We start from the raw sequence: 16,391 nt of genomic DNA on the forward strand, positions 1-16,391 counted from the left end.
AAAATTTTGATTTTCATCCAAATTATCACCCCCTGCTATCAGGTATGGCAAAACAGCTAGTGAATCGTGGAACTTTGTTCGTACATGAAATTAAACATTAACATGACTGCACATGGACAAAGTATAAACAGTTCTGTTCATCGAACAGACATTTTTTTGGGGGGGGGGTTCTGCAAAGTTGAAGAACAACCCTTGTTTTGCTTTCATGCACTTACATCAATCTGATATATTTTGAAGGCTTACATATATCTACAGAACTATTAGTCCAATTTTGGTTCATCACGTCACATGACGTCACATTAAAGGTGATTTTTTTTTAAGGCCTGTATCTACAGAACCATTTGTCTGATTTGGTTATGACTTGGTACGCACCTAAACTGCGTTGTGTTATAAATGAAAATTAAAGTGAATCTCGATGACGTCATCATGTCATGTGACGTCACATTAAAGGCGCTGAAAAAATGCTGAAATAGCCCTGTGTTTGTCACCTACGGTACAAACACACATCTAGTTTCTTGTTATTCTTCTATCCCAAATCCCATACACTTTTGAAGATTATAGCCATATCTGACGAACACAACATGCTAAATTCAAAATTCTTTGTATGATAGGTTTGTTAGGTCATTTAACATTTACACACACAAAAAGTGAGACAAATAAATGTGTGACGTCAATATGACGTCATCAAAAATGTGTTGTTGTTTTTTAACACACACATTGTATAAGGGAAGGTCTGATAATCATGATACTTTGTGGGAAGTTAGATGATGTAAGTAATATGCAAAATCCGAAGTGACGTTGCGGTGACGTCATTCGTTGATTTGTAATGAATTTTTAAAATTTTAAGATTTTATTCTCTTCACAAAATTAAACTGTCTTTAATCATATAGGCCTAGACTCCAAACGTAATTGACACAGACCAAAGACCACATTTGAAATTTGTGTATTGAGAAGTAGCATCATGATGACCTTACATAAATGTACATGTACATATCTTGAATCATGTGACGTCATTTTAAAGGTGAATTATTTAAAGTCCTATATCTAGAGAACTACAAGTCCAATTGAGTTGAAGCTTTGCATGTACATAAACATCGATGCATTATACATCATGTGATTTTAGGAGTTTTCAAGTTTATTGCCATATCTCACAACGTGCTAAATTCTAAATTATTTTTGAAAAAAGTTAAGAAGTCATATTCAGGATTTCAGAGAAAAAAACAATGGATGCAGAAAAAGCCTTGTGTTCTGTATGTTACGGACTAAAACCTCTGGTTTTCTTTCTCCTTTTCAGCCTCTTTTGTATAGGATTTGCACGCATTTTTTTCTTCTACCTATACACTTTGGCATTTTCGTAACGGTAAGTCTGATCGACTTCAAAGTTGGCAGTGCACTTAAACCACCACCGGTAGATGGTCCACAAAGTTTTTGTCATGCAAGTTCCATAAGAAATGTTACACACACAAAAATGAAATATGCGCCAACACAATGTATTACACCCCCCCCCCCATCAAAAAAAAAAGACCTTGTAAAAAAAAAAAATGAGGAATGGGTGGGGGTCACTTTCAGGGGCAATTAAAAAAAAATACCTTAATCATTCACCAGAACTTGTGAAGTGTGCATGTATGTACACCAGTCCAGTACCACACAAAATGATTTTGGTGTCCTTTTTATGAACAACAGGTTCAAAATAGCTCGTTCAAAGACTAAGTAGAAATTTTAAATTCTCATTTTTCACTTTTTCTGTTAACACAGCTAAACATTGAATAGTATAAGATGTTTCTGCTTAACCACCGTTGTTGTCAAGTACAGGATTCACAATGGGTCGCATTGTTGTTCATATTGGTGTCCTTACAAGAATTGTTTCATAATTAAGTCATAGTCTGAACAGAAGTATTATTTTCCCCAGCATGTTGTTCATTGTTACAATCATATTATTTGTTACCCCCCCCCAATATTTTCGTCCCCAAATGAAAATTGTAACCAAATTAAGCTCAGAAAAGCTGATTCAATGACTTTAAACTCGAACAAATAATGTTTAAATTATGATCTTTTGCTCACAAAAAAGTGTTTAAATTGTCAAAAATTGTGTCAGATAGCACCACAGATCGTCTAGAATTCAAAAAGTTTTGCGGACCCCACACCGTTAGGGCTTCGCGCTTTGCGATCGCATTCCGATCAAGGTATGTCCCCCCACTTTTGAGAAGCGATTGACCCCTTTGGTGAGACATGGGAGGTGGATTTCATAGCAGGTCTTTTGCTTTTTTTTAAATTTATTTTATAGACATTCCTGTATTATTCGTGATTGCATTGATAACTAAGTCGGCTAATTCAATGGATATGCATGAAATTACTATGCTATCTATAAGTTGAATAGACGGACATGGATGGACATTCTTGAATCATACTGCTTTCATTCTTATGATTAATCCAGCTCTTGTTCCATTCATATTACTTATTCAATGTAGAATTGGTATCATTCAACACTAAAGCATCCTATTTTATTTATGAAATTGAAATGCGACTTGATACATGTTCACAACAAGGACAACAAATTTGTGATAAATTTCTGTCCCTGTTAATGAAAATGTATGAAGACTTGAAGATGTACATCCCTGTAATTAAAAAAATACCTACCGGTAGAGGTTTAATGTAAGATTGGCCAGTGGCAATTCCTCAATGGATTAGCTTTACTTTAAGAACAAATTTGGGATAATTCATGCATTTTATTTACTGCTTCCCAACACTTAAAAATGAAATGTCTGTCCATATCATGAACGTTAAATCTTGAAGATAATCCTCTGTAATTTTTGGAATCCTGAGAAATTTTTCAAACTCGTTGGTGGACAATGTTCTTACTAGGACATGGGATGTAGAAAGAGGAAAATGTATATGTATGGCCCGACTGTTGGTGATATTTAGTTATATTAGTGCATTAATAATGCTCTTAATATATTAAATTGTCAGTTATGTGCTCATCTATGAAAGTCTTACTGACTTCAGTGGTGTGTTCAATATAAACTATGTCAAAGCGATTAAAATGGGGAAAAGGGCATTCATTTCGCAATAATACCCACTGTCCACTGTGTGTGCAGTGCAGATATAGTTTTTTGGGTGGGGTGGTTTTTTTTTTTCATGCTAGATACCCACTATACAAAATATCCCCAAAATGACCCAATGAATCGCCTCTGAAGTGGGCGCAATCATATTCAAAAATTTTGATTTTCATCCAAATTATCACCCCCTGCTATCAGGTATGGCAAAACAGCTAGTGAATCGTGGAACTTTGTTCGTACATGAAATTAAACATTAACATGACTGCACATGGACAAAGTATAAACAGTTCTGTTCATCGAACAGACATTTTTTTGGGGGGGGGGGGGTTCTGCAAAGTTGAAGAACAACCCTTGTTTTGCTTTCATGCACTTACATCAATCTGATATATTTTGAAGGCTTACATATATCTACAGAACTATTAGTCCAATTTTGGTTCATCACGTCACATGACGTCACATTAAAGGTGATTTTTTTTAAGGCCTGTATCTACAGAACCATTTGTCTGATTTGGTTATGACTTGGTACGCACCTAAACTGCGTTGTGTTATAAATGAAAATTAAAGTGAATCTCGATGACGTCATCATGTCATGTGACGTCACATTAAAGGCGCTGAAAAAATGCTGAAATAGCCCTGTGTTTGTCACCTACGGTACAAACACACATCTAGTTTCTTGTTACTCTTCTATCCCAAATCCCATACACTTTTGAAGATTATAGCCATATCTGACGAACACAACATGCTAAATTCAAAATTCTTTGTATGATAGGTTTGTTAGGTCATTTAACATTTACACACACAAAAAGTGAGACAAATAAATGTGTGACGTCAATATGACGTCATCAAAAATGTGTTGTTGTTTTTTAACACACACATTGTATAAGGGAAGGTCTGATAATCATGATACTTTGTGGGAAGTTAGATGATGTAAGTAATATGCAAAATCCGAAGTGACGTTGCGGTGACGTCATTCGTTGATTTGTAATGAATTTTTAAAATTTTAAGATTTTATTCTCTTCACAAAATTAAACTGTCTTTAATCATATAGGCCTAGACTCCAAACGTAATTGACACAGACCAAAGACCACATTTGAAATTTGTGTATTGAGAAGTAGCATCATGATGACCTTACATAAATGTACATGTACATATCTTGAATCATGTGACGTCATTTTAAAGGTGAATTATTTAAAGTCCTAATATCTAGAGAACTACAAGTCCAATTGAGTTGAAGCTTTGCATGTACATAAACATCGATGCATTATACATCATGTGATTTTAGGAGTTTTCAAGTTTATTGCCATATCTCACAACATGCTAAATTCTAAATTATTTTTGAAAAAAGTTAAGAAGGCATATTCAGGATTTCAGAGAAAAAAACAATGGATGCAGAAAAAGCCTTGTGTTCTGTATGTTACGGACTAAAACCTCTGGTTTTCTTTCTCCTTTTCAGCCTCTTTTGTATAGGATTTGCACGCATTTTTTTTCTTCTACCTATACACTTTGGCATTTTCGTAACGGTAAGTCTGATCGACTTCAAAGTTGGCAGTGCACTTAAACCACCACCGGTTTTGGTGTCCTTTTTATGAACAACAGGTTCAAAATAACTCGTTCAAAGACTAAGTAGAAATTTTACATTCTCATTTTCCACTTTTTCTGTTAACACAGCTAAACATTGAATAGTATAAGATGTTTCTGCTTAACCGTTGTTGTTGTCAAGTACAGGATTCACAATGGGTCGCATTGTTGTTCATATTGGTGTCCTTACAAGAATTGTTTCATAATTAAGTCATAGTCTGAACAGAAGTATTATTTTCCCCAGCATGTTGTTCATTGTTACACCTATATCATCATTAAATAGGACACCATTTCATGAACAACAGATATGCAGTACCTTTAACTTTGACTAGTCCTGTATGTAACAAGGTATACTCTGTAGCTCTGCCACATTTTCCCTGAAGGCAGGAAGACTAACCTTAATTCAATGTGTATTTAATTTTTTAGTCATTTGTAACAAAAGAGTACCCATATTTGTGACTGTGCAAATGCATCATTCTTTGAAAAATATAAAAACATCTTACCACACCGGTGTGAGCAAACACTAACGGTAGTCCATATGCAGAAACCACAATACCAGTAGTAAGGAAAATGCACAGTTCACGTAGAGCACTACTTGCTGCTCCTAAGCTGTCAATATTGGATATACGATTCCCCACAAGCATAGGCACAGGAGACAGCACATAAAATGTTACCACAAACATTGGCCACCACTGCCTACATCAAAAAGAAGTAAAAGATAATGATTATTACTGAATACTGATATTCTTTTCAGAGATGTACAGTTGTACCTACATGTTCATATACAAAGTGCACATATCATATTTCAGTATTTGTAAGTTTGTTCACTTCCAACTCCAACCAGTTTCAGACTAAATTTTCCGTGTATTCAGAGCAAAGTTTCTCAGTATCCGCCCCTTTGTTGACTCCCATTTTTATTTTGAACCATCAAACATTGCGAAGATGACAGAACGGCAAGCAAAAAAAAAATGGTGTTGCGCGGTTGCAATGCAACACAAGCTGGATCAGGACTGTCAAGTCTTCACGACACGTGTAGAGCCAATACAATCACATCTGGAAAGAAGAATGATGTGTGAACAAACACAAATGTCCCGCTAAGATAAACAGGCATGTAACTTGGAAGAAACCAAAAATAAAAAAACTCCTATCTTTACAAGACTTTGTACAGTGTTTTACAATTTTTTATGGCATAAGTGTTGAAGTTAAAGATGTGGAAATCAGCTGATCCGAGGAAAGTTGCATGTCTGGATGATTACACTTCTTGACTAATACATGTACGATTGCAGATTGTGTGCACTGTCCTGCAATAAGGGATGGCAAAATACATACAACCGAGACATAGTAATACCCATTTAAACAAAAATAATTTGTGAATATAACAAACATGCATGAAAGGAAAGTGCAAGTTATGGTGGGAAAACCATTTCTATTGCTTTAACCACAATCACCTTGACCTTTGACCTATGGTGTCCAAAATCAATAGGGGCAATTCCATGGTTTGATGAACATGGCTAAGAAAAACAAAGTTTTATTTTTTAACCCAGTTTCACATTTTTATTACAGATTATACATTTAAGTATATGAGAAATTAACAAAGACAGCCCAATTTTATCAAACATTTTTTTTCACAAATTGTGTCGTAAAGTGAATAAAATATTTTTGTTACTACAAAGAACTCAACAAATTTGGTAAAGTTTAAACCTTGATTGCTATTCAAGCAATTAGAGACATTTCAATCATAACCTTATTTCTAGATGTAACGTGAGTAACCAAAAAGATATAAAAAACATCTTCTCACCAACATTTCTAATGAATTAAATTTTGGTATTTAGGATTATCATTCTTTGCATAAACACATAGATATAAATGTTTTGTTGACACTAATACACACATTTAAGACGGATTTCAAAGATAAAGTAACTAGTAAACATGGAATTTTACCATGACCTATCTCGGAAACGAGAGAATTTATTGTAATTTTTTGGGGGCGAAATAACGCAATTAAGTCATTCCGAAATGAAATTTAGTGGTTTTGTGAATAAAATAAAGGAACGCATTGTTTCTTAATTATAGAACCTTTATTTGTCTATTCCGGCAAATTCTCACGTCATATATTGTGATGGACAAGGTTTTTGCGGTGTATAAAAGCCTACTCGAGTGAATGGCGGATCCTGCTTTTTCAAAGGGGGTTAGCAGAGGGTATTTCAGTCAACACGTTCAGAGAAAATTAAGAAGCAATATGAATATAGAGATTGTATGACGAACATTTTTTTTTTTTTCAGGAGTCTTAGGGAACAGTTGGATTTTTCTGTTTCCAGCTTAATATCTGAACAAAATATCTTCGGTCAGACGGAGGATGGTGGTTAACCACCACAATAATCTCAACAATCCCAATAATGCCCCATAACAGCATGTCTTTAAAAATAAATGAGGAATAAAAAGTACAGCTTCTTTACAAAACTTGAAAAAATATCGTTCAGGTTCGTAAAAAAAACAAAACATTTTTCTAATTTATATAAATATATGGTTTCAAAAGTGATTCTTGAGGGAAGGCAGCATTTTATTTCCAAATGAAACTGAATGGATCGGTCATAAAGGCTCATAATAATCATGAAACACTTAGACCTAGACGCAGGGAATCATTATCTTCTGTCAGCACACGCTCGTGCTGTATGCTCATTTTGTGTTTGCTGTGTATAAAAAAACAAAAACAGAGTACCCATGATTCAATACTGGGGGCTGTGGAAAGATATTATATCACTTAAAATCCGTTAATCCTCCAGCAAGAATGTCACAGAATGTTCCTCTAAATGTCAACTTTTTCTAAAGATCAGATCGATCAAACAAACTTGTTTTCAGCAATCCCCACTAGCCTTAGTCAAATCATGCCAAAATAGCCCCAGGGCAATGGAGAAAAAACGCGTCGGACAGAGAGGCACTTTTAATTACTGCATATAATTTGGGCCATGCTGAACACCAAAGGTGAACTTTGCACACAAAAGTATTGCGTTATTTCGCAAAACTGTTGGTTATTTTGCAAAACTATATTGCATTATTTTGCAATAAAAATATTTTTTTCTCTTTCACAACCTGGAACGAACGAGCTTCCGTATGTTTCTGAGATCATTTGCCAATAAATTGCGATAGGTAACAATGGAATTCCATGTTTACTAGTTACTTTATCTTTGAATTCTGCATTTCTGTGATAAACTATCACAGTATCGCGTTATCAAGTAAGGCATTATCTTTGAATTCCGCACTTCTGTGATAAATTATCACAGTAACGCGTTATCAAGTAAGGCATTATCTTTGAATTCCGTGCTTGTCTGATAAATTATCACAGTAACGCATTTTCAAAGAAAGGTATTATCTTTGAATTCTGTGTTTCTGTGATAAATGAACATGGTAACGCGTTATCGAGGAAGTTGATTCAAGCTTCCATACAAGCCCTTCTGAATTTATGGTGGGAAAATCATTTTTACTGTTAGCCAAAATGGCCTTGACCTTTGACTATGAGGCTCAAAATCAAAAGGCTTCAGGATGACACCAAGACCAGCCCACATACCAAGCTTGAAGTTGACATATCAAGTCGTTCTCAAGTTATGGTGGGAAAACTGATTGCTTGTACACACATACTGAAATTTGTATATCTATTTCGTGAAAATCTTGTGAAGACGTATTCATCTATAGAAATTGCCCTTTGGAGACGTATACAATCTTTTGTTCCCTATTGCGTGCACGTCTCCAGAGGGCACAGTGTATCAGATCACATGCACGCACACACACTAGCATTTATGTACTGTGGACATTCCTTTGTTTTCATGAAGTTAAAGCTACAGTCCATCATTTGCAGCTATCCAAAAAGTAACTGACATAATTATTGTTGAAAAACATACTTGGTTTGATAGATAGTAAAGGCACTAAACTCCCTGCGAAATTATTCTTTCTGGCAAGCTGTCATTTTGAAGAAATCAACTATTGGAAATTTCCGTTAGTACCGGTAGTTTGTATTTTTATTCGGCGAAGCACGCGAGCATTGACTAGAAGCACACGCCCGCGCAGTTGCTATAATTCGTCGGGTCGGTGCCCAAACATCGTGTAGCTGCAATCAGCTCAGTGAGAACGTGTCTCAGACGCTGAATTCAGGCCAAATTCATAACATGATTCAGCAACTTTTGATTTGAAATCGAGATCCTAGAATGCTGTTTTTCTCAAAATATACAGCTGAAGCTGAGCTCAAACTTCATCAGGGCGATTCCAAGCAAACAGAGACACAACCCCCCCCCCCAAAAAAAAATGAAATTCATTCCTGAGCTTGTTCTTTACTTTTAAGTTATTGCTAACACATGTAATGATCAGGATATAAACGTTTTTCGCCAATCCTTTATCATATTTTGTGCGAAAAAATTCACATAAGTAAAGGTGTTCTTTGGTTGGAAAAAATAAACTTTTCAATATTCATGTTTGTCAAATGGTTGGTTCTTTTCACACAGAACTAGCCTTATTAAAACTATATTTTACTTTGATAGTTTGACTTCAGATCTTCTCAAAACAATAACAGATTTTGGACCATGGCCCCTTGTATAGCAGCGTGCATGCAATTTTGTTGCATTGGTTTGGGTATGTAATGCGAGTAACCAAAAGATCAAGTTTTTGATATTGTTGCTAAATGAAATTGATTCTGTCTTTGCCATTTCATATTTTCCTTCTTCCCTGAGTAACAAATAATGAATTGATAAAAGAAATGAAATTGATACCAAGCATGATGCCATCAAGGAAGTGTAAAAAATTGAAATGTGAGAAACCGGTAATGCGAGTAACCAGTGTAATGCGAGTAACCATATAACTTTCCATGATTATAAATAATAAAATTTATGACTTTTGATTACTGATCGACTGTTTTTCGAAAAGAAGAAATAATGTAAGCCCCTAGAAAATCTCAATTGGTGCAGGCTAGTATTTGTGGTCCACAGATCTGAACAGTATTATAATTCATAGGGCCTACATCAAAAGTTGCTCATAATTTGCATAAAATCACATTGTGTACAATCAATCTCATGTTGATGTACAAACAGAGCAAATTTGAGAGCTGATGAGGGAATATTATCAGTAAATATGCATAAATGCCAATTTAGAGTTATTATATTGTCATGCACATGTACCGTTCAGCACGTTCAATGGGCCTATGCTGGGCACCATCAAACTTGTCTAAATGACAAATTAAAATTGAATTGTAATCTTTATATTATATTGATACTTAAAGAATGATTGATTTAATTGTATATCCTAGCCATTTCTTTTGATTGATAGAATGATTAACTTTTTTTAGGAAGACCTCCCATATGTTTTATACACACACCTCAAAAGTGAACCTTCGGTCATTTGTGGATCCTGTCGTCCTCTATTGTGTTCTAGGTCAACAATTTGAATGTGTACATGTACATGTACCACCACACCCACAAATACCAACATGGAAGGAAAAGGCAAATGCAGTAAGAACCACGCACCCAGTGCGGACCTTTCTCATTGTGAGGAATTCCGCCAAGCTGTATGTGCACACGGCCAAAAAAAAACTTTTTTGGTTCGGGTCACATGGTTAGAAAAAAACTGGTTTGGTTGGTTGGCATGACATTTTATTTTATTTCTTTTCTGGTACATGTGAGGAATGATACATGTTCAAGTGGTCCCCAATCAAAGTGTTTTGGGATGATTTTTGAGACATGTTTAATCGTAAGAAGTTCGTAGGCACACATGACCGCGGTCAACACATTATGAACGTATTTCAATAACAATGGGGCCGTTTGTTAGGCAGCTGCATTGATGTGTAAAGTAGGCAGAAGAGCTTGATGTTTTGCTTGTAACTAACGATCGGTCAAACCACGTTGGAGCTCCCTTAAATTCGAATAATGTTTCACTTTATCCAAATACTGCACAATCAAAAACATGGTGGAATGGACGAATGAAGTACCACAGCTGCCTGATGAATATTTATGAGGTATAGTAACACAATTACAACATTTTTTTTTGCGGGGAAATAGTAGCCCCAATCATCCAACACCTTGGGGTCATTAGTTTTCATTATTTCCCGACAAACCATGTTGCATTTGTATACTATGGCATGGGGTTACCCGTGCGCTAGTCCGCAATCATCTTAATTAGTCAGGTGGCATGTGGTCGGAATCGTGACCGACTGGTCCAAAGCACCAAACTTGGCAGATAGATTCTTATAGCCCTAGAGAAGATATTTAGAAGGGGTGACACCTGAAATTCTTTTGGGAAGGGTGCCTAATTTGCATAAATCGTTAATCCCTGCCGTGTAATATATATATTCCCATATTTGGGTATATTTTATTTTTTTTATTTTTTGAAAAGTGTATTTTCGTGATTCTACTTGCATATTCTTACTTAAATAACATTTTGTAAGACATATAAGTGACTGAATAATTAGGAGGACATAGTAAAGAACCAAAATTGCTACTATTTTACCCTAAAGTTACGCGCATTTACCTTTTCCTCGGATATCATCAACTAGTCTCGCCAAAAGTTGGTATTGATGAGCTTCAAATTAACAAAGTTACTTACTGGCATAGCTACCCTAACAAAAATAAGTGGGAAATCAAGTGAAAATTGATAACATCTTGATGTTTAGCCCAAAAGACCGAAAAAGGGGAGAAAATGTGGTGTCCGTAAATTGGGCTAGTACGGGAAGGGTAACGTGGGGACTTAAACAAGTTCAACAAAATCCCCATAAATAAGAGATTATTGTTGTTTACAATAATTTTGTCTACGCCAAAACGTTTTCTCAACAATAAGTAGGGGAATTTCCTTGAACTTGTACCAGTGTTCAATGTTAGGCAACCTTCACCTACTTGTTAGCCTAATTTATGGACACCTCGTTTTTTCCCAGTTTTTGTTTTCTGGGCTTAATATCACAATGTTATCATTGTTCACATGATTTTGCATAAGGTTTTAATAGGGTAGCTGTACCAGTAAGCTACTTGGTGTATTTGAAGTTCATCAATGCTAATGTTTGGCAAGACTAATTGATGATATCTGGAGACAAGGTAAATGCGCGCAATTTTAGGGGAAAATAGTAGCCATTTTGGATCGTTTCTATGTCCTCATAATTATTCAGTCACTTATATCCTTTGGAAAATGTTATTTAAGTAAAGATATGTAAGTAGAATCCCCAAAATACACTTTTCAAAAAATAAAAAAAATTGAAATATACCCAAATATGGGAATAAATATATTACACGACAGGGATTAACGATTTATGCAAATTAGGCACCCTTCCCAAAAGAATTTCAGGTGTCACCCCTTCTAAATATCTTCTCTAGGTCTATAAGAATCTACCTGCCAAGTTTGGTGCTTTGGACCAGTCGGTCACGATCTTGACGAAAATTAAATCTAAGCCACCTGACTAAATGTAGGAAATGGGAGAAAATGCTTTGTGAGAGTTATTCCTCAAAGATCAAAGCCCATGCAAATACTTACTGACTCCATGTTGGCAGAGCACATGACAGGACCACGAGAAGTATTCCAATTGAAGCCGAGAAAGCCAAAGCTACCAGGCTGCAATATATAAACATGCATTTCAGTGACAACAATTATTCATGTGACTGTAAATTATGCAAAGTACTCCTCCAACCCTCTCTAAACTCATTTGGTATTTTCCAACACCGTATTTTTCAGTTGAGGTTGTGTACGTACGTGTGCATGTTTATGGTGTAAATCGAGGACATGCATGTGAAGCATCATCTAGTAATTGAGGGCAGGAGTCAAATGGAGGACGACCTCGATTAGAAAACGTGTACAAAATCGATGAGAGCTGTTGCAAACAAGGTAGAGTATACAAAAAGATCGATGATGAGGAACAATAAAAATCCTTGATTTACACCACAAACAATCCTGTGTGGGCAGGTCGTCACCGCGTCATGGGGAAGTTTTTTATTGTTAGGGAAATAAGGACCGAGTTATTGGGACATTCTGCTGTCCCCATAGCATCTTCGGTCCACTCTTGGGACAACACGTGTGTAGTCCCCACAGTTACAGAACAAGATTGGGTGTATGTGTGTTCACAGGTTGATCACCCTCAGGTGATGCCCGCAAAGTGCACAACCAACCTGCAAAAGCGGGTGACTCCTGAAGTGGAGGACAGGCAGCGTACAATCATAAACATTGGTATCTATAAAGTACATTTTGTCTGGGTTTGTTTTGTTTTTGTTTTTGTTTTTGTTTTTTTTTTGTTTTTTTTTTTTGGGGGGGGGAGTTGGAATGTGACAACATATTCGCTGACAGACCACTACGTGTGGGAAGGTACAGTGGAGGGGGGGGCTGGACATCACCTGACTTTATTATTATTATTATTTATTAAATGGTTTATTTTACTCTCCCGTCGCAGCCCGAAGGCTGAATTGTGGGCAGGTTTACATTGGAAAACATTTTAAAAATAGACAGAGGTAAAAACTGTATGTATTACAATAAAAATAATTAGAAGACCGGGAAAAAATTATAATGAGAGTTAAAACATAATGCATGTAACAACAAGAATGGTGGGTACACAATAAAACAAATTTACAAAAAAAATGACTAAAAACAGTTGATTAAAAACAGTTGGGAAAACAAACATGGAGAAATGGATTGCTCAGATAACGATAAACAGTAAATAAATGAAGATAACTATCAAACCAGGGTGTGAGACGTAGAGCTTAGTTGTTCATTAAGAAGATTGGTTAAAAATGGGATTGCACTATTCTTGTATCGGTTGGTTCGACATCGAGGGATTGACAGGGTGTTGGTATTGCGGAGGTTGTTCGATCTTTTGGGTGGTAGCCAGTCACGGTATTTATGAGATGAGAGAAGGTTTTTACCAAACTTTAAACAGAGATGATCACGTCTTTCCTGGAGAGAGGGGATTTGTATCCTATTAGACATAAGGTCATAGGGAACGTGCTCGCAAACATTAATGGAAAGGATTGTGCGAAATGCTTTTTTTTGGTAATTTTTCGAGCGATTCCTTTTGTTCCTTTGTCAATCCAGAATGCCAAACAGGACATGCATACTCAGCAGTGGGTCTTACGTACTGCATGTAAACAGTGACCAAGTCATCAATGGGTAGACCACAGCGTTTAAGTTGGCGTAAGAAGTACAGTCTGCGGTTAAAGGAATTGCACATAGTAGTCACCTGGGTGTCCCATCTCAGATTGTTTTGAATGTAAACACCAAGAATTTTCAAACAATTTGATTGACCAAGGACTGAGGCACCTATTTGAAGATCAGGAGGGTAGATTGGATTCTTCTTAAAACACACAGTCATAGCCTGGCATTTAGTGGGGTTTAATTTCATATTATTATCAAAAGCCCATTGATTTAACCAGTCAAGTTCAATTTGCATCGAGCTGGATTGATTTACGTCACTGAAAGTCTGACACAATGTTAAGCCATCCACATATTTATAATGCATAACTTCAGGTGAATTGGATCCAGCATCGTTAATCATAGCCAAGAAAGCAACAGGCCCTAGTTTAGTACCTTGTGGAATGCCTGCATGTATTGACCGCCATTCGGATAGTTAATTTTGGTAACAAACAGCTTGGGTACGATAAGACAAAAAGCTACATATCCAAGGAATAATGGATCGTCGAACACCTAAACTTATGAATTTGGAAATGACAATGTTATGGTCAACACGATCAAATGCTTTGGAAAAATCTGTTGCAACAATTACAGTAGAGTTTTTTGATATGTCAGTATCACTGTATACTTTATCTAACAGTTTTATCATGTTATGAGTGGTTGAGGTATCCTTAAGGGAGCCGAACTGTTGTTTGTCCAAAGAACAATTGATATCAGTTTTGATCCAGCTTGTTACAAAGTCTTCAAAGATTTTCGCAAAGACACAAGTAAGGGAGATAGGCCGGAGATTAGGTATTGTGTGGGGTTGGCATTTCGGCACTGGCACAACATAAGCAGATTTCCATATCCCCGGAACAATACCTTCACTCAATGAACAATTAAAAATGTTAGACAAAGGAAAGCACAGTTCATAGGCGAACTCTTTAATCAGCCATGATGGGATTGAGTCCGGACCACCACTCTTGTACAGTTTCACCTTCTTCAGTTTATAATACACATCTTGTGGAGACACGGTTGGCACTGGAGTATCTGGTGGTAAGTATGCCGGTAGACTACTGGAATCCAGACAGGGGATATCACTTGCAACAGACAGAAAATGTTCGTTGATCTGCGAAGCAATCTCTATCCCAGAATACTTTGCAGACTCAGGTAAATTAATCTTTGTTTTTTTATTCAGACCGGTTAGTTTCTTGATTTCTTTATGCCAATCTCTGGGGTTAGAACATTTAAGGTGTCTCACGCTCGTTTCGATTGTTTTATAAGTCTTGAAACCTTGTTTCGCAGGAATCTCCAAAGGTAAGTTTTGCCATCCGAAAATGCTTTTTGTCTTTTAATGACGAGTGCCTTGAGCTCGGGATTCATCCATGGTTGGTCTTCAGCGTGGACGGAAACTGTTTTTGTTGGGAAAAATCGATCCATTGCTGCTAGAAGGGTTTCATAGAATGCATCAGTCTTGTGATTTGGTGATTCAGCTGACGTTACCTCTCTCCAATCATGATCAGTTATCCATCAGCCAAATGCCAATTTATCCGAGTTCTTTACTGGCCGCACAACTCTGCGAAAAGTGATGTTTCGATGATCCTGATACACTTTAGGGAACCATAACACAGAATTGTGATCACTCAAGCCAATAGGGGTTGATATCTGTGGTTGGATGTAGTGTTGGTCAATATTGGATATAATCTTGTCCAAAGTTGCTTGCCCTAAGTTGCTTGCCCTCTTGTAGGTTTGTCAAAGATTATTGGTGTCAAACTTGTTAAAGTCCCCTAACAAGATGACACCCGCAGCAGGATACTTGTTGTGCAAGATGTCTAGTAGTGATGTAGATAAGTGATCTGCCAGTTCTGCATCGTACGGTGAAGCTGGAGGGTGATAAACTACTCAAAGAATTACGCCTGTGGTTGATCTGGGTAGGCGACTCGGTCGCACCCACACCCATAATGTCTCAAGTTCATTCGGCACATCGATTTCCGACAATTGCCTGGTTGGGATGTTTTCACGTATATATAAAGCTATGCCTCCTCCTCGTTTGTTTTCCCTAGGTTTGCTATACAGTTTGTAATGTGGAAATGAGAAGTAGCTACTCTCAACATCGGGCGGGAACCAAGTCTCTGTGACGGCCGCTACATCAATATTATTGGCCTTCAACATTATCTGAAGTTCATCTATGTGTTGAACAAGGGATCTGGCATTTAGTAACATGACCGAAGGGAGGTGTACAACTTAGGTTCAGTTACCGGTGTGACAGAAATATCAATGTTTACCAGATTGGATGCGGTCCTTCTGACCGTGTTTTCACCATGGTGTTGTCTGGGACGGGCGATCACTGGAATGTGTTGACCTTTGGTTTTTACTCCGGCACGGCATCCTCTTCGGGTGGGTTGTATCTTGCAGATGTTTAAGGCCTTCAACGTTGCCCACTCGGACCCTGAAAGTAGGTGGCTGACGTTACTGAAGTTCAGTAGTTCACTTCTCGAATACTGGATTCTGGTTGAAGTCAATGTCGTTGTTTGGTCATGGTTAGGTTTGTTACGAGGTTCAGGTCCAGGGTTTGGGTTGATATCGCCGCATACTAGTAACTGTTGGCGGAATGTTGCACTTGCATTGTTGTAATATAAC

General features: G+C 36.9%; 1 protein-coding gene across 1 annotated transcript in view; it reads right to left on the reverse strand.

The window, feature by feature from the left end:
- LOC119728255 (leptin receptor overlapping transcript-like 1) overlaps positions 1–16,179 on the reverse strand; it is a 28,459-nt gene extending 12,280 nt beyond the window's left edge. Inside the window, exons 1-3 of the mRNA XM_038200409.1 lie at positions 16,037–16,179; positions 12,132–12,209; positions 5,138–5,330 (exon numbers count right to left, since the gene is read on the reverse strand). Coding sequence (XP_038056337.1) covers positions 5,138–5,330; positions 12,132–12,209; positions 16,037–16,074 — 309 coding nt within the window. The 5' untranslated portion in view covers positions 16,075–16,179. The remainder of the gene's footprint in view (positions 1–5,137; positions 5,331–12,131; positions 12,210–16,036) is intronic.
- Between the last annotated feature and the right edge of the window lie 212 nt (positions 16,180–16,391).

The sequence above is a fragment of the Patiria miniata genome, unplaced genomic scaffold (assembly GCF_015706575.1).
Source record: "Patiria miniata isolate m_02_andy unplaced genomic scaffold, ASM1570657v1 HiC_scaffold_20, whole genome shotgun sequence".
Classification (NCBI taxonomy): Eukaryota; Metazoa; Echinodermata; class Asteroidea; order Valvatida; family Asterinidae; genus Patiria; species Patiria miniata.